General features: G+C 36.6%; 1 protein-coding gene across 3 annotated transcripts in view; it reads right to left on the bottom strand.

The window, feature by feature from the left end:
• Positions 1-25,739, bottom strand: part of STIM2 (stromal interaction molecule 2) — a 65,376-nt gene that overhangs the window by 18,935 nt on the left and 20,702 nt on the right. For all 3 annotated transcript variants that reach the window (XM_088163240.1, XM_088163242.1, XM_088163241.1), the window contains exon 2: positions 10,349-10,479. In XM_088163240.1, the coding sequence (XP_088019366.1) occupies positions 10,349-10,479 (131 nt within the window). The remainder of the gene's footprint in view (positions 1-10,348; positions 10,480-25,739) is intronic.

Genomic DNA, 25,739 nt, shown 5'->3' with positions numbered 1-25,739 from the left:
AACAATTTCTGAAGAGAAACTACACAGAAATCAGGTCGAGTCTTTATCTCTTCCCTATGCAAGCAGCAGAGAATTGATCTGAGTTTTCTACAACAAAGACTCAGAAACTAAGTTAAACACTCTTACAAGATTTGTTTTTCACAATAATAAAAATCCTAGAAAAACTGATGATGCAGTTGCTAGTATACTAAGTTTAACATTATTAGTATGCCTCAGATTTATAGTGATTGCAGGAACACACCACACAGTCATATTGTACATTTCTCTATTCCCCTCCTTGAAAATAAGACCATGTGAGATTTGAAAGTGTGCCAGTCATTTTTGGATGAGTAATCCTGAATCCTGCCATACCAGTTAAATGCAACTGCCTGAGGGATGAGTGTAAGCTGTTTACTAAGTAGCATTAAAGTCTTTTGATTAGACAACAAAAATTTGACTTCATCGAATTAAAAAACAGAAGTCATCTAAGGGCCAATTTTCTGCTTGCTAATCATTCCTCAGTGGTTACACTCCAAGCACAGAATCATTACATAAAGCTGCTTCATTTTCAGTAATTAATAGGAAGCCTTTTAGCAAACATTATAAAAAGGGAGATCATGCAATCATGACGTACAGAGTGGGTGGTGAGGCACTGGCACAGGTTGCACAGAGAAGCTGTAAATGCCCTATCCCTGGCAGCATTCAAGGACAGGTTGGATGGGGCTCTGAGCAATCTGATCTAGTGGAAAATGTCCCTGCCTACAACTGGGAAGTTGGAACTAAATGATGTTTAAGGTCTCTTCCAACCCAAACCAATCCATGATTCTATGATACAATTTTATGATGGCAGTGTTGTTTCCGTATTCCACAAGTCGCTACAAATGGTTCTCCAAATACATACCCAAGAAAAGCCATGGAACTGTAAAATTAATTATATTTTTTTATTTCATAAAGGCCTAGAAAAGTTGGTATACTGGTTGGCAAATGACCTCCCATTAATAGTGGAAACGTTTCATAAGTATCAGTCCCTGAAAGCATTGTATGAACAGTCTCTGTGGGTGAAGACTTAAGTAATAGTATCAGAAAACTAGTATCTGGTACTAACAGTGCCAGAAAACTAACTCATCTTCCACAGTAGACAGCTTGTTTTCTTCAGTTTATGAAGAATAAAGCAGCTCAAATAAAACCAGGTACATATAGTCATGACAGCTAAGTCAAAAAACAGCCTTTTATGTGGCTGATCATATGCTATCACCACTTCAAGAGAGGTAAGGAAGAAAGCCAAGCTAGTGATGCACTGCAGAAGAGCTTAATTCTTAAAATTCAGTCCAGGTAATAATGTAAGTGCAGAGCAACCTGCAAAGGTTCCATTTCTAACAAAGACTCCATTTTTAACAAATCCAGAGATTATACCATTCAGAAATTGCAGGAAATACTGAAAAGTAGCCAATGTTAAACAATAATACTAACTCATAATAAAAAGAAACAGAATACAAGAGCAGAAATATGCAAACAAAAGCTAACACTTACCAATTCTCCCTAACTAAAATCTTTTTACTAGAATGTAAGGGAATCTAAAGTTATGAATGGATTCAAGTTTCTCCTTGATGGTCTCGGGACAAAATACTAGTTGTCCTCCTTAAATAAACCACAGAGCAATAGTATCCAAAAACTGATTGGATGTAAATCTTCTCATATTTATCTACAACTTGAAAACTTTTTCTAATTGACAGACATTAGCTTTATAAAGCCTTTTGATTCCTAAAATAGCTCAATTTAGCCCATACAAACTGCATAAGCATTTTTAACTCCACTTCCCCATGTATCTAAGAATGGCATAAATTGAGATATATAAATATATATATATGCACACACATGCATGTACATGAGAAATATACGAGAAACCTATGAAATACACAAGAACTGAAAATAGCAGCCTGTTAGGGTAAATGCAATTACAGAACTTCTGAAAAACTATGGATCAGCAACAGTAAAAAGCACAGGAATGTATACTGTAACTGCATGCAAAAGGAAAAATATCTGTTGCATATTCCATCATCCAAGTGGGAACTCTGAATACTTCCCATCTTGGCAATAAGTTGGCATGACGCTGGCAAAATCTGCAATTGTCACGCAACGCAAGACGAATTGTCTTGTTCATTCCCACTCCGTGTTTATTAAAGGCTAAACTGAAGAGCAGGAACTAAACAATAAGAAAACAAACAAAATAATTTTCTTATCCACTAATGTCCCTAAGCCTTTCCAGATTATAGGACAGTCTTACAGATGGAACAGCAGGACAGAACTGGTGTTTTCCCACCTTACCTTTTCCCTCCAGACTGCAAGTATCTACTGTCAACTGACATCCTCAGTATGTCTTTCAGGAACTTGCAAAAAACATACTAGAAATACAGCACAAACATGTATTATATGCCCCTCTCTGTAAAGATGATCTTTTTTCACATGGGGGTTAAGGCAAATGCCAATGCTCATTCTTCAGCTTTCTAATGACTGATGATGCCCTGTCCTTGGACACTCCAAATGGCAGGCACAGACAATTTTTTTCAAAACAAGCGTAGGGTCATCAGGTTGCTGAAGAGGGATAGAATATGTTGTATATACAGGTTTGGGCCAATTTCGTGTTTTCTCAGCTAAAACTCAGATCACCTATGTTTGTACAAACCTGCTACCTTTACTGACAGCTGCCAGTAAAGGCTGTAAAATATCAAAGGATGAGAACTTTTGTTCAGTTACAGCTACTGTCAAGGAAAATCTGAATTGCTGTTAACAATATTACTGACATTGTCAGAAGTAAATAAGAGAAGGAAGATGCCAACTGAACGCCAAAAGCTCCAAGGATGACACCTGTCCCCATCCTACCAGGCCCTCCCCGCAGGAGCGCGCCCCGAGCTCGCAGCGGCAGCGGCGCGGGCTCCTCCTGCAGCTCCGCCGCGCCGCCCGCAGAGGGCGCAGCGAGCCCCGCTGGCGGCAGCACGGGAACGGGGCCCCAGCGCTGACCGGGAACGGCAACGGGGCCCCAGCGCCGCCCGGGAACGGCAACGGGGCCCCAGCGCCGCCCGGGATTTCCCGGGAGCGGGAAGGGCTGAGCGCACCTGGGTCACACCGACACACCGACCAGAATATTTGACTATCCTTTTTAAAAAGGAAGTGTCCACACACAAACGGAAAGCAGCTTGCAGTTAGGAGCCTGTACAGCTACTCCTCGGGGCAGAGATAGTCAATCCATGGGAACTTCCAAGTGAAAAGCCCCTCTCCTGTTCTGTCCTACCCGTCCTGCTCTCAGATCCTGTGAAAATAACCACGATGATTTCCTCGAAGAGGTCCTCTGACACCGCAAGGTCACACCACTCTAGCTACAGTGCACGTATCTGGAAAGAGGTCATGGTGTTTCAAAGAGTAAGTGCATTCACTAACTCACTCACTAAGAGGTATATAGCAACATCAAACATCTTTCTTTTGCATAAAAGATCTTTGTTTCAAAAGTGGCCTAATATGGAAGTGCTTCTTTAAGAAAAAGAACTGAGACCTAAATTGAAGAAAGACAGAAACAGAACAACTCTAGTTAAAAAGAGGATTTTTCTGTTCCTTGTCATGGCAGCTAATCTCTCTTCTGTTGCTCTGGTCATTAAGTACACAAAGAAAAGGTTAGAAAAATAACTCTAAATAGGGAGGTTAAAAGAATAAGCTCTAAGAAAAACACATCTAAGTATTATCTTAGCCAACATAATTACTCAGAAAGGAGAAGTCCTTTTAAGACTACAAAGTTGAAACCAAGAAAGCCGAAGATAAATTACCTAAAAACTCTGTATGAAACAAAAATAATCATTTGTCAAAGCAGTTACTTCAAAAACAAGTATAGAATTAAAAAAACACCACACCTAGACTTGAAACTAGAGTTTTGATCCCAGAAGTACTATAAGAGCTGCACCTCTACAAAGACTGACATCCCAAAGTGCAAGGTTCAGCAGTGTAATAACTCCAAAGGAAACTTTCCCCTGCCTGGAGGGGACAGGACCTGTGGAGCGCTGGACAAGTCCCAGGATCAAGTACCCAAACCACCTTCCTTCCTCTTCAGAAGGCCTTTAGTATTGTAACCTTCACCAAAATCCAGTCAACTAATAAGCAAAGACCAATCTGAAGCAAGACCATCTAAAAAAAGAAAAAAAGAAAAGAAAAAAAAATGAAAAAAAAGACAAAAAGTTAAAATATCAATGCTGCAAGACATACTTGCAGGGCAAACAAGCAGTTGCATACTTTCAAGAATGCCACTGGAAAAGTAAAATTAACCACACTCACTAACTGCAGCAGGAAGCACTCTCATGCTATTTATATTTTGCTGTAAAGGCTCAAGTTTATGATTTTCAGTTTTATCAACTTAAAATAGACCCTCTAACTGACAAGTTTACTTTAAGAGCAATTAGTAACATCTCCTGGCCAGGTATTACTCTCACCCTTGAGCATCTATTCCTCAAACAGTGTTATTTCCTTCAGGTTTATTTCTTCAAAGAGGAAACCTGCAAAAGTTACAGCTTCAGCCTTTTAGTACATTTGCTCATATCTATTTGCTACAAGATTTGTTGCAGCTATTGCAATGTCACACACACAGACTAAATTATAATGGCAGATGTACTCTTAAAAGGCAACACACTATCATTCAGGTATGACTGCCTACTCTACAGAAATGGCTTCTAAAGATGCTATAAAGTAAAATAAAACATATTTAATAATATTAATGATTAGTGATAAAACATGACTAGAAAAATGTAGGACACAACCAGGAAAGTGTTACCAAGTATATCTTAAGTAACCTACACATTCAAAACCTATGAAAAAAGCTAGTGCAGCTCAAAACAAAAGCTGTCTATTGCAAAGTAAACTTTGCAACCTCTGCAAAGCCAAGATAGAATTTCCAAGGGATCATTTCATTGTAGCAGGACTAAATAAAGAGGTGCAGACAGCTACATATTAGCTTAAGCACGCCCAAGGAGGCAAGGCATGAGGTTGGTCTAGTCCAAACCACGTTGGAACAGGTTTTATGCAACTGTACCCATGATAACACGTGCTGCCTCTCTACAGGGCTTCTTTGCACAGAAGCTGTGAACTAACACCATCAATGTTTTCACACAAGACCTGGCTCCTTATCCTGCTCTGCCGAAACAAATTGTCTAGACATGTTCAGAGCTGCTTACAAAACTTCAGGAGATTAAAACACACTCTGCCTGGGGACAAATACATTAGCAGTTGAATGCAAAAAAATTAATTCAAAAAAGACCTCTATTAAGAGAAGCACAACAAATTAAGGAATTCAAAGTAAGCCAATAGCTTTGAGGGCAAAGGTTTGCTGCACTGATTAGGAAGTTCAAAATCCTTGTTTGGAAGATCAGTGTTTGTAACAGAATGTCTTGCACAGTGAGATGTAAAACACACTCAGGAGCCATACCAGCGTCATGAAAACACAGTCATAATGTCTTCAGTTTCTGAACCACTGCAGCATGTATTTTTCCACATGCAGAATTTTGTCTAAACAGCTGACACCAAAATATTAAGTTGTTTGCAGAAATACGAACTCCAGTTTAAGGAATTTTATTACATAAATGACAAAGACAAAACCAAAATACTAAGGAAACTTGAAAGGATATTTAACATCTTGCTGAGAGTATATTTTTAGAGAACAAAATGGAGCCTATCCCTGTTAAACTTACTACAAGCAAAGTGTTATAATAGTAGTACCATTCCAGATCATGCTAGCTACTTTTCCTGCTTTAATCTCTGTATAGAAGAGAATCATCTTCCCCGGTTTAGGCCACAAAAGTTAGATTCTATTTGATTCTTGCCTGCAGACAACATTTTTAAGTCAGTCACTTTGGCATATCATCTCTGAGGTTCCAGCTTCTTTGACGATCCTGTTAAAAGCTATTCTCTGATGCTCTAAATGCTGTAGTTTTTTCTTCTCCTTACAGTACTTTTCTTTTTTTTTTTAATTATTTTTTGGGGGGAAGGGTGTGGGGCAGGATGTTGAAGGTTTTCTGTGGTGTTTGTTCAGATTGTGTTGGTTTTTTTTATAAAGTAACAGTTTCAGTTAATTCCTTAAAAGAACTTGAGCAAAATATGAAGTGATCTATCCAGAAATCCTATGCAAAACTGTACATTTGTGCCTTTAGCTTGGTGAGATATTAGACACACAGTAAGATACTAATACTTCAGAAACATCAAATTATTCTACTACTGCAGACAGATTCCTTGAGGAAATGACTTTACATAGGATCTACTTAGGGAAATTCTTTTGAAACAGGAAAAACCTATGTAAATAGTGAACATATGATAAGTCTGTTTTACTGCTTGTGTCTCATCATGAAAACAAAACATGTTCCCATGGTGCAGCAGATGCTTCCTGAGGCAGATAGCCTCCCACAGCACATGACTAAAACCTCAGTTCTCCCTTTCATTTACCCGTTTACAGCCTACCTCTTGAAACCAGCTTAAACAATAGCAATCCTTGACATATAAAGCAATATCAGTAGCTGGGTCTGATAGGAAAATTCATGTTAGCCTGCCCTCATAATAAGTATAGAGGACTTTTTCCCTTCCTTTTTCCTTTTCTCTGCTGCATACCAAATAATAAGGAAAAAGTAACTACTCCATGCTTAGACCAGAGCCCCTCTAACTTCCTTAAAAGACTTTAACAAATTCCCTAATGTTTTGCTGACTTTAAATCCCATGCTAAAAATTTACATCAGGTTTCCTTACATCATCTTTATCAAGGTCAAATACAAGTTTCTTTCTAGTCCAAAGTACATCCAAAGGTCTTCCAGTATCAGACAATTTTTGAGCAAATAAGAAATATCTTCATTCAAATTTTCTAATATCCTAGAAAAACTCCTTTACAGAATGGCTTTAGGTGTGCATTCATTTTACAGAGGAAAAACAAGCTGTAGCCTAAAACAGGGCATGAAAACATTAGGAAAAACAAACTGCATGCAGATGAAATTTCTGGAAACACTTTTGGGAGCTACCTGGATTAGCAAATTAAAATAGTTAAAATAAATAGTCCAACATCTTTAGCTTTTTTTACCTTCCTGTCTCAAAATAGCTTATTTACAAGAACTTCCTTCCTTGGTGTAAATATACCCTTGTAACACTGTTGTAGTTCTGGTGAAACAGCAGAAAGTTATTCTACTTTGTCACATTCTTCCTGCCAAGTAAAAAGCTAATGAACATCTAATCAACATACTCAATATGCTGCTCTTCAGGAGTCTTGCAAGTAAAATCCATGCAGTATAAAACAGAAAATCCATTCCCTGCTGTTAAGTAAAATCCCTGTATTTCATGTAAGCTTTACTTCTAATAAAGTGGGTTTTTTAATTATCAGTCCTCATTCTTAATCAAGATAAGCAGCATTACCCGCTGTGACAGAACAAAAAAAATCTGGTTCTGAAATATAATTAGGATATATTTAGTACATATTCAGACCTACTATAATCAGGTAACTATGTAACTATGTTGTGTAAATGTAGATCTTTTAAGATAATGGTAAAGATTTACTAAAAACACTGCAAGAAAAACAGAGGTTACTAGCTGAACTTGCAATTAAACTGCATTTCTCATTAATTTCAGGTTTGCATTTAATGTCTTAGAAGAAAGCACTCTATGCAAATACATATTCATCACTGATTTGCATGGAAATTATATGTAGAAAAGCGCTACTTTGCAGGGAGTGGGTTATTAAATATTTCTTCAATAATTAAAAATGAACTAGCAGAAACAAGGGCTAAAATTAAGTCTTATTTTATGCACAATACGTAGTTTGAACATATAGTTTCACTTATCTCTAATTACCCCAGCTGAACAGCATGCCTCATCAACTATTATAATTTCAGCCATTTAAACAGGTTTTTAGGGTAGCTTCTGTTGCTTTCTCTGGAACAGGAGGAAACTTAAGGTCAGATATAAAGTTGGTCCACTGGAAACCAGGGCAAATCTTCTGAATACTAATAAAATGTTTCCAATGTATAAATGTTTTCAGTATTTTCTTTGGACTTTCTTAACTTCAATGTATAAAAAATGCATTACAAGTCCAGAGAAACAACCAAAGTACTTGGAAGGTCCTCAGGAAGTTCACACTCCATCACTAATGTTTCAGTTTGCAGACTGAACTGCGCCTGTCCCAAACATTCTGCAAGAACAAAGGCAGACTATATGCATTAGTTTTGAAAAGCCATGGCAGTCAGGTAAAGTCCCTGGTGATTGGGAAAAAGGAAACATCCCTCCTATTGAAAAAGAGAAGAAATGCAGACCTGAGAAAATAAAGACCATTGAGCCTCACCTCTATGTTTTGGAAGATCATGGAGCAGATCCTCATGGAAGCAATGTAACAGCACAGACAATGATCTGAGACAATCCAACGTAGCTTTACTAAGGGCAAACAGTGCCCAACTGATCTGGTGGCTTTCTATGATGGGCTGACTGCAGTGGTTGATGAGGGAAGACCAAACAAACGTCATCTACTTAGACCAGTGAAAGGCCTTTGGCACAATGCCACATAACATCCTTATCCCCAGACTGGAGAAAGACAGATTAGAAGGGTGGGTCATTTGATGGATAAGGAACTGCCTGACTGGATATAGCTGTCAATCAGTCTGTGTCCAGGTGGAGGCCAGTGATGAGTGGTGCCCTTCGGGGCTCTCTATTGGGACAGGGGCTCTTCAAAACTTTTGTCAACAAAACAGATAGGAGATCAAGTGCACTTCTCAGCAAGGTTGCAGATGACATGAAACTGAACAGCACAGTTAAACTAAAAGAAAGCATGGATGTCATCCAGAGGGATCTGGACAAACATAAGAAGTGGGCCCATAAGAACCTCATGAAATCCAAGAGCAAGGTGTTGCACCTGCATTGGTGCAATCCAAGACATGAGCAGAGACTGGGAGAAGTCACTGAGAGCAGCCCTACCAAGAAGGATTTGGAGGTGCTGGTGGATGAAAAGCTGAACATGAGCCAACAGTGTGCACTCACAGGCCAGAAAGTCAGCTGCTTCCTGGGCTACATTCGAAGAGGAGTGGCCAGCAGGTCGAGGGAGGTGATTCTGCCCCTCTACTCTGCTCTTGTGAGATCCCACCTGGAGTGTGGGCTCCAGGTCCTCAGCACAAGAAAGGCATTGACCTGTTGGAACAAGTCCAGCCAGCCAAGATGATCAGAGCACTGGAGAACCGATCTTAAGACAGGTTGAGAGAGCTGGGCTATTCAGCCTGCAGAAGGTTCCAGGAATATCTTATTGTAACCTTCAGTACATATAGGAGGGGTATAAAATAGAGGGACAGCAACTTTTTACACAGGCAGATTGCAACAAGACAAAGGAGAATGGTTTTAAACTAAAACAGGAGAGATTTAGACTACATGTCAGGAACAAATCCTTTACTCAGAGGGTAGAGAGGCACTGGAACAGGTTGTGCAGAGACGTTGCAGATGATCCAACCCCTGGAAGAGTTCCAGGTCAGGTTGGATGGGGCCTGTTGGTGCTGTTTGCACATAGGCACACAGAAAAGTAAGTAGCATCACATTAAATTTGACAATGATAATTCATAACAACTCATTCAGGGAGAACAATCTTCCCCTAGATGTAAAAGAGGATGACAAAACAGGGCTCCCCTTGGTTCTCAAGTATGTGTCCAATAATAGCCAAAAAGCAAAATAAGCAAGCACAACAAAACTACATAGACATTTCCATTCCTACCCAGAATCTCAACAGTAAAGTTGAGTACAAAGGCAAGTCCTTTGCCAGGACCACCAGGAGCCTACCTACCAAACTCACTCAAGCACAGTCACAAAAAACTTCCCTAGGTTGTAGGACTTAAATTTCCATTAGTAAGCACGATGTTCTTTGTACTTGCCTGCAAAATGTAAACCAAATCAGAAATCTTTCTTCTAGACTGCTCTCTGTAACAGGTTTTACACTATGAAGTGCCTGCAACAGATCTAAGGTAAATAGGTTAGCCCAGTGATGCTTTAACCATGAAATTTTTGAGTGAAGAAACCGTAACATCAAGCAATGGATCACATCACTGTCTTACTGCAAGCTGAACCTTTACACCTTTGCCCACCTCCTACACCAATCACAAAAGTAGCAGCTTTTATACATAGTCCTACAAAACTTTCCTTTAGGCTAGAACAATGGACACTAATATCCCATTTCAGACAAATACAGAAATTAGGCTTTCCTTCCATATTTGCCTGAGGGAAGAGCTGAATGAAGAAGAACAACAACTACACAACTGCTGAAAGATAAAGAGCAGCTATACAAAACAAATGGATGAAAAAGACTTCAAATATGCACAAGTATTTTTGCTCCTACCTCATCACTTTCATCTACTTCGATACCACCATCTTTGTCATCATCCATTTGCTTATGGATCATGCGGAGAGCTTCCAGGCTGAATCGGTCCTCCTCTGTAAAGCACGGTGGGCTGAGTGAACTGCAGGGATCTAAAGTGAGAAGGAAAAAAAAACAACACAACAAAAAAATGTTATTTACTTTCACTTCAGAATATAAAGCTCCCCAGCAAAATAAAGGGTTTAAAATTCCGTATTGTGTACATGTACTTCACTGAACATAATCACCAGGTCACAGATACCAACTTTAACCATAAAACTGTGCTTGTACAAAAAAGTGAAAGGCTTGTGTGTGCCACTCTTTTTTATTCAGGAAGGAGTCCCAAAATATGGGCTGGAATATTTTTGACTCTTCAATTTATTTCTTCCATCCCAGTAACTTACTATCTCCACTTTTTCTTTTATCATCCACCTTTAGTTAACGTCAGTGCAGCAGCAAACAAAGCTACTGCATTTCCCAACCTCCCTTCTGAAAGTCTGCACGAAACAAAGAGCAGTGGAGGAAAAGGAATTATCATATCATACAATCATAGTTTCATAAACAGAAAAAGCGATGGTAATCACATTGCAGACCAAATTCGAAATAGGTAGTACTACTGAACATAAAATACTCAAGCACTGCAAGAGCAGAAAGCACACTGCAAAGAAAATTCAGCTGATCGCAGTACACAATGTATTAGTCCTGTACACTCTGATCACAAACTGCAGTCACTGTAGAGCAGGATTCCAAGTCACAAATAGCACATTTTCATTTGCATTCATTACTGAAGGCTCATGGTTTGCGCACATCTGATGGCTCAGCTTGCACCACATCAAACTGCTAAATCTGTGTTCTTTCCCTTCTACAAGGTACATGCCAAATGCTCCAAAATTCTACAAAGCATGATGATCAACCATCACCATGGTGGCCTTGTGCAGACCTTGGCATTAACTAAGAGCAGCTATTACACGAATCCTGATGTACTGAACACCAGCAAAGAACAGAAGGTGGAGAAGGACACAGATTTGTTTTTTTCAAAGTTGGACTTTAATAGGGTAGGGAATTCCCACTGTAATAGCCATTATAAAAATTAATTGAGTTCCATAAACTATTAAACTACATTTAAATCATATCAATGCAAGTAAAAATTGAGGGAGCATATGAGTAATTCTTACTTCTTCTAATCTATCAAAGAATTAAGCTTTCATGTTGCTATAGAATCTATTAAAAGCCTCACTTATATAAGTAAAGGAAGCACATCTGAAAAAAGAGAGGAATCAAGTGTTTTCAGAGAAAAAATAAATTTTTGGTATATGATTTCACACCAGCTGGATTAGCATGATTCTGCTTTTCTGTCTAAAATAAATTTTTAAATAATTAAAAATCAAAATAAAGGCATGCATAAGGTTACAAAGCAGGAAGTGCAAAGATAACAACCATGACATAGCTGGAATCTCAGACACATAATAAACAGGACTGGTTTCCACAGCTAGACAAGAGTCAATGCATTCATATGTCATAGTTAAGTTTTCTTATACAGGAATTAAGGGAAATCTGTTATCTGTTCCCAAGTATCAATTAAAAAAAACAACCAAATAAAACAAAGTCAGCAGAAAAAAAAAAAAAAAAAACTAAACACTTCACTGACACTGTCCAAAGACTGAGAGGTGTTGCTTTTGGAACGATTTTATGTAATTCAAAGACGGATTTTTATATTTATTAGTTACTAAATTACTAAATATTAATTAATATTTGTTACTTTATTATTATAATTATTATTATTTATTACCAAATACTAAACCAGACCAATCACAAACAATATAATTTTCAGCTTTGGAATGCAACTGATATTTTATGAAGGGAGAGATTAAATTTTAAAAAATATCTATTTTATTCATCCATTTTTGGTTTATTACAAAAGGTTTCATTTGCACAATACTCAGCCTTTGGATTTTTCCCTCGCAATTAAAAAATTACTATCATTAAAGGGGTTAAAGGACCTGTCCCTGCAATTACAGTGTGCTTCATGTAGAAAGGTTTTCCTTGCAATAATAATGAATCACCTCAAAGTTCTTCTAATAATTAAATTCCCATGACCATGAACAAAAAATATTATTTTACTAAGATACAATCATACCAGAAGAATAATCTATTACAAATTTTGATCTGCACCATATCTTAAGTTAGAAGAAAGTATGATTGTCAAAACAGAAACAGATCCCTCAAATACACCCAACTTGTTTAATTTGTACTTAATTCTATTCTAATATGGAATTAAATTCCAGATACATGTGTTCACAGTTTGCAAGCACCCTCTCAAATGTTTTTTTTCATTTTGTTCAGCTGAAAGCCCAGCTTTCAAAAAGCTTTCTCCAGAGTACATTTTCTCACAACCGAGGCTGATCGGTCCCTTAATCAGGGTACTTATCTTAAATATACTTTTTTAGGATATTCAAGCATGGAGGCACTTTAAAGAGCTATGGCTTTTCTTGAGAGAAGTAAACAGGCTGCTTGTGCTTCAAATGTCCCATGTGCTGGCTCCAAGAACACTTGATCTCTCTTTAAAGAGCCGACAGAGTGCCAATTGCTCTTTTTGGGACTGAGGAACAGAGTAGGACCACACGTCAACTGTAATAAAAATTAACCCATTCTAAAAAGAATCCAGATTTATTTTCAAGTTTATTTTCATCTGGTAATAAACATTTAGACTGACAGACTGACAACACTAGTCATCCTCTTCCTCAGAGAACAATCTCAAAGCAAACTACAAAGCCACAACCTGAAGAATAAATGAAAAGCATTTCACAAGCATACCTATGGAGCCCTACCAAAGCCAAAAAACAGCTGATGGAAATTTAATCATCTGCAGTTCTGCACAATATTCGATGATGCAGTAGTTTGCCTCAATTGCTTGGCAAAACCAATTCAAATTAATACTAGATGAAGTATGGTTAGTTAACTGGATGTCTGGGAAGTTTTTAATACAAAAGCCACGAGAAAAAGTCTCAAGACAAAGGAAACACTATAAATATAGTCCTGAAGCCTTACAACAAATCATAAGACTAGTTGGTAACTTTTCACTTTGAACTGACACTATTGAAGATGTTCTGGGATACCAAACCTTCTCTTGTACTTTAAGGACAAGCCTAAATTGATGTCTAGACTGATTTCTCCATCCTAGTCCGGTGTGTTGTCATAAATACGCTTAGTCCAAAATCATCACCACAGGAAAGAACAGAGATGATAAATTCACTCAGGGAGTGAACCAACAGCTTGGAATTTGAGCTTTCCTTTAATGAAAAACACAGAAGAATTAGCAAGGGAACTAAAAGAGACAAGGTGGGCAAGAGGAATAAAAGCACAGCAGATATCACTCCAGGCACAAGTTATTTTATACCTCAGTTTTTCATGTTGCTCAGAAGCAAGGAACGTTCAGAAATACTAGTCATAATAAGGAAGGAATTTGTTCCTAAAAAAATTAAATGTCAGACTTGTGGCTCAACAAACTTGTCAGAGGATTTTGAAACAAACCTTCCTCCCACCTTGAGTTAGTATCTGCCTGTCCTAAACCAGGACACTGCCCACCAGCTCTAAGGCAATGGGGGAAGTGCTCACCAGTCCATAGGAGACTCCCATAGGAGACAGCCTGACAATGAACCAAGCACAGTTATCCAACCCAAGATAAAGAAAACGTTGCATTTATAGGCCAAGGGAAAATAACACTTCACACCCTTTCCCCCCACTTCTATCTTCTTCAGTAAGACTAAAATATGGTGAGACTACAAAAAGAATTTTAGTTTGAAATTCCCCTCAATTTTAGATTCACAGTGTTTTATTCCATTTCCTAAAGACAAGAGACAGAAGTTAATTTTAAATGTGACGTTGCCAATACGAGCCAGTAAGGAAAATAGATTACACCCTTATCTTCAAGTGTTCATCTCAGCAAGGTCCCTGAAATATATTTAGGAATAGACCATCAGAAGAGGTTCCAAAGCAAAAAGGATTATGCACTTCCTAGTCCTTCATCCACCTTGCATTTGCTTCTCCCTGAACAGCTGCAAATGTTACAGACTTCAGAATAAAAAGGACTGACAGACCAATAAACAGGGAATAAGCCTGCAGTTCTCTCACACACCTCCTTTTGCATACAGACACTGGAGCACAAGAGCTATGGCGGTGCCAAGCATAACAGAGTGACTCCAAACAGGTGTTCACAGCTCCAGTATGGAATTTTTCAATGCCTGAAAGAGCCTTTTTAAGAATACAGGGACACCCAGAACTTTCATGATTTTTCACAAGTACCTGGAATCAGGTGGACACTTCCAAATCTAAAAATTAAATGCCTTTAAATTTTCCCATTAGTTCACTCAGAGCAATGTAGCAGTTGGGAGTTATTTCAAGAGACTGACTACCACACATCAATTTTGTTCTGTGAGGCTGTTCAGCATTCACTAAGAAAGAAAAGCATGTTTTTTATAATAACATATGGTAATCCTATGGAAGCCCGCATGGTTTCCATGCCTGTCTTTTACTGATGAATTCAGAAGTGTTGTGCTAGGTTTATGATTCCTCATTCCTAAAAAGCCATATGGGATAAAGGGAAGCCTCACAGAAAAGGCAAGCACTAGAAAGCATCAGCTTCCTAAGTACGTACTCTCGTCTTAAAATAACTATGCTTCATAGTGCCATGATGACAGAAGTGCATTTCTTTGCATTTTCCAGACACAAAGGAGGCGTCCACAATACGTCCAACCCTCTGCCAAATGAATATTCACTTAACTGGCATTCCTATTTCCTTACATTTCTGTTTTACATGTACATTAATATATCACAGTTCCTTAATCGATTCAGTGATACCTTTCAAGGCAAAAAACCTTTACGAGAACAAGAATTTTTGAAGACCCGAGTACAAATTGGGGTGCCAAATACAACAGGAATTAATGAAGATACTGAAAGGAAAGTGTTTTCAAGAATTTTACCTGATGTTCAAAATAAATTTATTCACAGTAAAGACAAACATGTTTTTATGTTAAATCCTTACATAAGGTGTCACTAAAATCTTCAAATGCTTGAGACAGCCTCAGAGTGAGCTTCTTTTAATCTTTCAATTAAAAGCTCCCAAAGCAAATCACTCCTACTCTTAATAATTAAACTCCTCCATATGGCGAGTAGGCTGAGCAGCATCTAACAGTTAACTTGACAAAGTAATTTGTGACATTATTTTTCACTCTAATTATTTAAATAAAAGTTTATCATTGCAGCACATCTCTCCACTAAAAACACTTTTAAAAACCTAAACAAACAAAACCAAAAAAATTTTTGACAAAAAGTGTAGAATACCTTATCTTCTAACCACAACAGTGATGTTATTTAAATGAGCTTCCTGAAGAGGAAAATCCAGTAATACGAATGACAGGGGAAGGGGTGCAACAGGAAAGGAAATTCAGAACATTGTTGTCCCCAAGGATTTTGAAAATGTTTCACATTAGGCTTTTCCATTGCTCTGTATTAGAAATTCAGGTGACTTCTATAAACTTATGCAATAACAGTAATAAAATTCATAGATTAAACTCCTGACTGCTAAGTCTGGTATCTGCAGCACTTGCTTCTGAATACATGTCTAATGTTTAGTGACTGCAGTTTAACAGGAAAAAAAAAAAAAACTACAAAAGCCCCAAACTATTTGCAGATAAGCTGCATGAAAACTGCCATGATTCTTTTAAAATCCACTAAACACCTTCAGTAAAAAAATGACATTTCAAACAGCCTTAAAATAAATCATTACAGCTTCAATACGTAACAAGCGACTTTTGCATGAGATTCAAATCTGAGTTTGTCACTATTGAAAAGTGTCCATTTATTCTGCAATTTCAGTATCTTTTCATATATACAGATTAATTAGATTCTTTCCCCCTCACAGAAACTTGATGAGGCAAGCAAGGCTTTGATTTTTTTTTATTAAATCATTACTAGCTCATCTCTGCTTTCTCCACACCCACAAAAAAGCTGTCTCATTCTGAAATTCATTCTCTATATACCAAGGAAAAAAAGAATATCAGTGAGATGGGTTTATTTGAAGTAGAAATTAGTCAAATAATGTTATTAACAAAATCAAGTGTTAAGGCAGGTTTATTAAAACTTTTCTAATCTTGCCAAGATAAAAAGCATCAAAAGAAGCAGCAGGCACTTAATTTTCTGATCACTTGTTAAGACATTCAAAACATCAGACACTATCTTAGAAAAATATTTAAGAACTTCATACCTAGATAAACAGTAACTCAAAGGAACATATATGACAGGAATTCCCTAGAGAATTAGACTTGATGGCAAATTAATTTTGCTTTAATGTAACTGCATTAAAAGCAACCATTCCAAATCAGCAATGCTTGTTTAAAAAGGAAGTTGCAAAAAGGGGGTTGAATATGTTAATCATGACAAGGATCATTCTGACAAGATGAAAATATATGAAGTATAAATACTTCACTTACACTGATAGGAAATTAACTATTAAAATTACAATGCTGCTCTGACTAAATAAAAATCAAGAAGATGTGTTCATGGCTTTTCCATCTCCTTCCCACACCCTCTCTGAGCAATTACACAGTTTGAAGGGAAGAGGAAGTTCGACAATTATTGTATACAATGGTCAAAGTAGACTGATTTAGAAGAGGAACTCCTGCCAACCCTAACAAAGCAGGACAAGAGGAAACTGGGAGATGCATCTTACGCAAGCCCCTAAAATCCTGTTTTTTGCTCCTTCTAACCTTACTTGTACTACTATGATACTTAATATATAAACCTACAAACACACATGGACAGATATTCAGCATAAAAAAGATGCCAAATGACTGATACTTACTCTCAGCAAGAGAAAAGTCTCTTTCACTTTACTTATATTTATTAGTAAAAAACCAAGAAAGGAAATACTTAAAGTAGTTTAAATCTAAGTTTTTATGATTTGGTAGTAAAGACTGTTTAATGCATCTTCAGAAATGTATGATGTACTCTGCACATTGTAGTGATTATCAACATCATACAGTTATAATAGTTCAAAGAAAAAATTACAGACTTTTAAATGACCTGAATTGACATGGAATAAACACATCCTTCACTCAAACAAAATTAAAAAGGACAGTCTTATTTTCCATATGTCTTTAGAAGAAACAAGTTTAGAGAAAAGATGTAGTGAATTTTGAGTTCATTTGTCAATAGAACATTCATTAATCTGATAAAAAGTGAGAGATTTGTATTCATATATACTTGCTGACAAGGCATCACACACGTCTAAGCACATATAACAACACACTTCTAAGTTTTTTGTGTATTTTAGGTCTGATTGGTTCTTTACTGCTCTTCTAACACTTTTCTCCCTTTTCTAACAGCAGGAAGCTGGAAAAGATGCAGTATATCCCTGATTATATACTTTAATCTGCCCAAGAATTTGTCAGTTCTTAAGAAAGAGCAGCAGCATAGCATTTAAGCCACTTTGTTAATTTGGTCAGGAAATGAGAAAAGTAATATATACAGGTGACCTTCAAATGTCTGATAACATGTCCATGTGATTTCAAAAGTAATCTTGCTGGTAACCACTTTCTTACTAAAACCTCATTTTAGTAAGAATTCCATCCTTATTAACACATTAACCTGAAAGCCTGATCTCCAGATGCCTGGTGAAAGCCTATAAATCAATATTGAGTGTACTATTTTCTATTCAAGTATGGCTCAAGAGCTAGAAGGAGCACGAGCCACTAAATTCCTTTCTGGAAGACAGTGTCTGCAAAATATAGCAACTACTATGATATTAAAAGTTCACTTATTTTTTCATACTTACAAGATAGTTCACAACTTCAAAGACTGAAAAAGAGGAAGGTAGGGAGAAAAGGATTTTAGCACCTTAATTTTTTTTTAAGTTTAATAAAAGGCATAAAAAGTTTTATAGATGTGGGTTTAAAATTTAAAAAAACATCTGATACTTTCAGACAAATTGAAATTTTCTAGAATTAGAGGAGTTTATTAAAGTCTAATTAATTGTTTTCATATAAAATTATATATATGTATATATCTTTAATTTTAAAGTTTTAATCGCGTCAGTGTTTCCTCTGATATATTTGTTTTCACATGTGATTCATAATCATATCCTATATCCATGAATCAGGCATGTAAGCATGACATTGCTGGCATTACTGAATTACTTCACTCTTCTACACCATCTGATCTAGTACGCATATTATTAACTGTTCCAACCAAGGAATCAAATTTAATCCTCTGTGAGCACCATCTGTAGCATCATCAGTTCCCTCACAGTTCCTGTAACAACATGTTGTCAAGATGTATTTATACTTTAAGAGATCATATCAAAATTATACAACTGAAACTTATATTAAAAAGATGTAACATAGTACTTACAATAAAGGAAGATTAAAATAAAGCACCAGGGCACTTTTTTTTTAATACACAATCTGATAGGATTCTAGCATTCGAGTATTAAATTTGCCATGTTATGTTTATACTTTCAGAAATACAAAGGCAATGAATGCAGAGATTCACTTTATTTAATAACACCATAATGAAACACTTCCTTTTAGCCCCCCCATTCATCATATCAGTAATTTTAAGTATGTACTCATATCATTTACTTTAAATAGCCTTATTAGCTTTTGTGAAAATTTAGTAGCACAGATTATTGGCTAGTTAAGGACTATCCTACTTCCAGAAGCTTACGTGAACTGCATTGCTGTTAGCACTCCGACTCCAGATTGCATAACTGGCAGTTTTGCTCCTACTAATATGCTGCTAAATATTTTTCTCATGATGAATTTCACCAAGTGATAAACCAGGCTGACAAATCTACTTATGGTGTCTCAGTTCACCTTGGCTTATTTGAAAGAAATTAGATTTAAAAATCCTTTTAAAAAAGAAAAATAAAGTTAAATAATTAAATAGTGCATGCATCTTGGGAGATACCACATTATCATTATGCTCTTGCTCAAACTTAGCACAGATAGTGAGATGCATAATTATCAGAATGTTAGAATAAACCATAGCTGCACATATCTTAGATACATCTTGGCTGATACCATTCTGGCAAATGTATTTCTGGGCCCATAAAAACAGTAGCAAATGGTGTACTTTTCCAGTCCGTATTTCATAGCTGTTAAAGTGGTGAATAAAATAGATGGCAGTTCTTACACAACAAGTATACACTGAGCATACACTCTGTGCATAAAGTCATGCAATGGAATCGCTCAGAGTAGAAAAAGAAAAAAATCAGTAATTAAACAAGAACTCCAAAACCTAGAGTAAGTTCCATCATGTTAAATTTAGCCCAGACTGATTGTTTAACAAAGAGTCCATGCTACAAACACACGGCTGTTGCCATCAAAATGAGTTAGATGTAATTTAGAAAAGAAAAATATAAAAGTTTAAAGTAGTGTTATTCCACCTCTAGACAAACCTCAAGTCATTGCATACAGAAGAAAACAATAATGAAAACTCTACATTTGCTTGAACAGCACACCTTGTACAAATACTACTTGTACAGCTTCAAACACTGTCAGATGCTCCCCAACAGCATGAGCATATTTGGGATGCAAGGAAGAGCCAAGTCAATAATTCCACATATGCTCTAAGGCAGAATAAGCCAGACTAATGCTAAAAGGATTTCTAATTGTTCGTGCCCCTGCTGTTCATTTCTGTCCCTGTACTATCTCCTTCCTGGTACAAACACGAGCACATTTGTACAATCCTGCTGCAGGAAGCATCAGGAAACTGATTCTGTCTGAGTTTGTTCTCTGTGCACCTGCACAAACACTTTTGACAGCAAAGGTGCAGGGGAGGAGGAGGAAGGCCGGGCAGAAGCAGGGATGCCCTGCACAGCCACAGCGCTGCTGCTCAGCCCTGGTACTGACACAGCCCGTGCTACAACCAGACCTACAACAGCCAGCAGCATTCCAGGGGAATTCCATGCAAAATACGGAATGGAACAACAGCTACGCTACTTGAGCGGGAAACTCCACCTCATTTCTTAGATCCTGGCTTTCACTACTAGGAGGCACAGGACAAGGATGTGTCCTAGACAACTTGTTGCAATTCACAACTATCAAGTGTTTTTTCCAAGCTTTTTTCGAGTGTATTTTGTAGCCTTACAAAACCTAAAACAGACCTTTGCAACACTACAGCAGGAGATGAACTAATGGCAAACCCAAAAAAACCTCTCCACAACATGTCACAGAACAGTATCAAACCCCACAATTTGTCCTTTCTCCAAGGCCCTCCTCATGAGCCTAGAGAAGTCTCATCTCCAGGCACAGCCCACTGGCAGCAGTCAATCCACATCATAAACAGAAGGATTTGAAAAGACACCACATCTCTACAAACACACCAGAAAGCTCAAGGTGTCTGCTAAGAGCACATCTGCCCCAAACACTGCTCTAATTTATGTTGTGCCTTCCTTTAAGCTCCACTTTCTTTGACCCTTTTCCAAAACCTTGGCGCCAGAACATGCATTAAGAACTAAATACACAAGGCTATAAAAAAAAGCAGCATAACAGAATCTGTCCCAAAGCTGACAAACTATGACACTTGGCTACACAAAGCCAAATGAGTTTGTGTTTGGGAGCGTTTTGCTTTCTTTAGAGGTTTGTAAAAGTTTTATTATTGGCAGACAAGACGACAGCTTTCTGAAGAGAAGAAACAGACATACTTAAGGAAATCTCAAAGGAAAGAGCAAGAAAGTATAAAGATCTTTTATAATTTAAGACTGTGACAATTGAAGTTATAAGCAATTGCAAAACAATATTGACATAAGATATCCTTAAGGGTAAACAGAGACAATAAGTGATATATAATCTATTCTTAAGTCCTCATTTAAATCCCATTGTATATTCCTGACTCACTGGGAAAAGTTCAGAAGAAATGAAGGGCAGTGTGCTTTTCCCAGATGATGACACTTTTACTTCTGAAATTCATTACAAGTACTATATGACATTTATACATAATATTTATTTAAACATAAAACTTTGGTGTATAGTTTTGTCATTTAAGAATTCATCAACTAACACTGATTTGTGTCTATCATACTTGAAAATACTAAAGCATGAAAAATATTATTCTAGATTATTTTTAACTCTCCTGGACACATACTGCAAATGGAGCTATACCTCTTGCACTGCATTACTGAAGGTTCTGTGCTATTTGCCCTCCCCACCAGACAGGAGTAGGAAAACAGGCACTGAGTCAAACTGCAACCAACAAGTGTTTCCACTACATTACCTCCTCTTAATGTATCAAGTATCAACACATACAGCCAGTCCATAATTTTCAATATCAAAAAGGAAACAACTTCCTAAAGTTAAAAAAGCCATTTGCCTGTCATTAGACATAAACAAAAATAAACCAGAACCGTGAAAGATTAATTCCACTCTAATACATTCAATTAGACTCCATCTTCAAAACCACAGGAAGTTAATTTCACAAGAAATATGATTCTGTTTCCCACAGAAATACACTACAAATAGAACATATAGAAAAAAAAGCACTTTTAATAAATCAGAATTGTTTTCAAATACGTTGGGGTTTCTGTCTTGTTTTGTTAGGTGTCCTGTTGCTCAGCTATGGCCTTCATAGGCAATTAAATACATCTTAATTTTTCATGTATTTCGAATGAAGAATGAAAATACATTCTTCATTCACATCTCTGAGAAACATGTTTGGTGATACTATTCTGCCTTGTAATTTCACTTTGATTTAATTAAATGTAAGGAACATACATACTCCAGGGTTTATCTCCAAGGTCTGTTTTTATACCCTAAATGCAATACCTGACAAAGCTGACATCCAAAAAGCTTAAATCCAAAAAACAACTATTCCATATCAGTCACATCTATCAACCAGCACAATTGTTTTACTATTTTCTATATCATCACAGTGATTTGTAGGCTATAAATCTTTGCTTTAAATATTTTTCTGTCTGTAACTATTTTAAAGCAATTTTTATACCAAGTCATCTGCTGGGGGCAGGGGAATAGTGTTTTTCTATTCTGTATTTCTGAAAAATACTGAGCACAATTGACATACAGCTGATACCAGAAAACGGGTAGCATATTTATGCCTTACTGCCCATAACAAAATGCTACACTCTCTATTTGCTCCACTAAACAAATGAAAGTTTTCTCCCTTCATTAACTCAATTTCTTTACTGAAATTTTAATTAACACATATAAGGTGACATTTGAAAAAGTTTCCCGTTACTATGAAAACAGAGAAACATTAAAAAATCCTCTTCTGCATTTAAAATATTTGATGAAGTTCTCTTCATGAAAGTAAAATTTTATTACTAATGTCAAACCAAAGCCAGATAACATTGCCTCTAAAATATTTTTAAACTTACTCAGTTCACACAATCAAAAAAACAGGATCAAAATTTTTCAAACTAGGAGAATATGCTCAGAAAAATTTCATTCCTATTCAAAAATTCTCTCTAGAGAAAACACACTGGAGACAGATTAAAATATTTGCATATGTGACAAAGACAAGGAAGGCTATCATGAAAAGAGAACCCAACTTTGAAATCCATGGCTTTAATAGTTTCACCAAAAAGTTTTTACCACTTTAAAGTGATATCAATCTAAATTGAAAACTTACTCTGCTCACCATATTGTAAGCAGATGCAGGTTTTCTCACTTCCTTTACCTATGATAACACTACACACAGCCTACACCAGACTACACTACTGACCCCCTTTCCTACTAGTTTAGTAATAATCGATTAAGTTCTCAATTTGTCCTTCCTTTCTTCTTTAAAATTCAAGTTTGGTATTCTTAAGACTTGTTTAAAGGAGAAGATGTAAAGGCATTAAAGGAAAATTCTTCCATCCAAGCATGTCAAAAATTAAATTTTATATCTTTCTTTTAAGCAAGTCTACAAATTTATTTCTCTCAGCATTTGGGAGTAGGCCAAATTATGAGTTCTTGCAATGATGACATTCCTGCCCAAAGCACAAGTTTGACATTCAGTGGTCCCTTTTCAATCAGCATCTATCATCTCTTTGCAAAGGCAGATCCCACAACAACAGTTGTATCATCATTTCCTCCCTTATCCCCTGACACTGAGGGCTCCAATTCACAAATACAAATAAAAATGTCATCTTTATTTATAAAATCTTGTATCGCCACTCTGTTTTCTTAGAATGCTCCTAGGAAACACTCTATAGCAAAGAAGTTGCTGATGAAGCACATTTACACCCCAAAGTATAAAATAAATTATAACACAAGAAGAAACAGGGTAAGGCTGAAGAAACCCTTGGAAAGTCCTGACCAATTCCCAAATAGGATTATCTGTGCACAATTTCTACTTCCTTTCAATATGTACCTCATGTCAATAGTAAAGCATGTCTGTATTCATTCATGCATATAAATAAACTCCTAAGCAACGCCTTGGCAAAATCTTTATGTTTTTATCATCACATCAGTTAGAACCAATACGTTGTACATAATGAAGAGAGACGAGTTTCAGTGGAACTTAAGGTATGCTAAGAGAACAGGGTGGCACAAACTGGTATGCCTGTAGAAGCCCAGAGTTTGAAAACAGGGCAATAACCATCCAGAAGAAAGAATTCATCTCAACAAGAATAGGCATGTTCATTCAAGAATGAGGATTTCTGTAAAGCTGCATTATGTTGTATAAAATTGCTTTGCATCTTGCATTTCCTAAAGAACTACTTTTTACACAAGGAGACATTTTGTATGCAGAACCTTATTAAGGCAAAGAACTAAAAATCTACCTTCATGGCCATGTCTAGCCCCAAAGAAATTATCATCCACACTTTTAAGTGAGATCTATTGCAAAAGTCTACACATTTGTCCCAGAGTTAGAGCAAAGAAACTCCCTGACACTGCAAGTTTTTTAAAGTTCCAGTAAAATTCCACATTGTTTTGGTAAGAAGCCTCACCTTTGCTTTCAGTGATTTAATAACTGAGACACCTGAAATTCTCAGGGGATTAATACATTTAAAAAGTTTTATGTGGCTTTATGACATTTACCAAGTTTTAAAATACCTTGAGAAGAATTAGAAATTTTCATGTACAAAAGAAGAACGGAAGAAAAGACAAGGTATTTTCAAAATGTTTATACAAGCCAAAAATGTAATTAATGAAAAAGTGTTACATAAGTTACTGCACTACAACTGCAGTCATGATCAAAAATAAGATTCAGCTGTTAGCTAAGTTGCAGTCAAAAGCAGGGGGAAGGGAAAGAGAAGAGTATGGAAATAGTAAAAAAAGGGACAAGATAGTAAACCATCAGTTTTATTGATCTACTTAAGAGCAGTGTAACAAAAGCACCTTACAAAAAAACATTCAGTGTATTGCAAAAATTATTTGCAACCCTAGATAACCCTCGACTTTATCCATATTTTGACTGGAACGCTGTAGAAACGACTGCATATATGAAATACGCTAATAATGAGAAGCAAAAAAATCAAATAAATTGAAATGAAATTAACATGCAGAATTAATACAACCAACACCCTGAAAAACCCAAATCTGTCCCAAAGGAATTCAGTTCTTAAAGAAGTCCTACCTTATTATAAAAATACTGAGCTCAGAGCTCATTTGTTTGTAGCTACCCACAGCAACACCTTACAGAAGGTGCAAACCCCGAATCAAATTCGGGACTTACACAGATGGCCAAAAAGAATTCCAACCTTTTCTGAACAGCATCAGCTGTTCCATGGAACTGCACACTGAACTTGGCATTGTCTAAAGGTAAGCTTTAATGCAAGCAATCAATCAAAACCTTGTCTCTCACACTTGCTCAGAGTAGCTTACCTAGTAAGCAGAGTAAAACTATTAACATTTTTTAAGTAACAATACTTAATCAGTCTCAAGCAACCAACTAACACAGAAATCAATGCAACAAACATTGTTTAAGTTTACTAAATGTACTGGTGTAAACAACTGCAAGTTTCATTAGGCTTTTAAATCTACGGGTTTCAAGAATACAGAAGTCAGCAGATAATATAAATTTTTGGCAGCAAAATTTAATCACTGCTTGTTTTTTTTTTTCCCCAAAGAAGTGTAATTATTTCAACAGAGAAACACAAACTTACTTACACTTGGGATACAAGTAAGTTACAACAAACAAACTTAAACACTTTTGTTCTTTAAATTCCCTTTGATGCAAGACCACATGGTTAATGATTTACTGATCCCTTACAAAGGTTTATCTGTTGTAGTAATACCTGATTAATAGAATTACTTTAGCTTGGCAATTAAAATAAATATTACACCACTATTAAAAGCCAAAGACAGAACTGCAAGAACACAGGACTAAGGCAAAAATTAAGTGTATACTATTCCAAGTACAGATAACCAAA

This window comes from Sturnus vulgaris, chromosome 4, assembly GCF_052056855.1.
Source record: "Sturnus vulgaris isolate bStuVul1 chromosome 4, bStuVul1.hap1, whole genome shotgun sequence".
Lineage (NCBI taxonomy): Eukaryota > Metazoa > Chordata > Aves > Passeriformes > Sturnidae > Sturnus > Sturnus vulgaris.
Note: the sequence above shows the minus strand (reverse complement) of the source record. Positions and strands in the feature narration are given on the sequence as shown.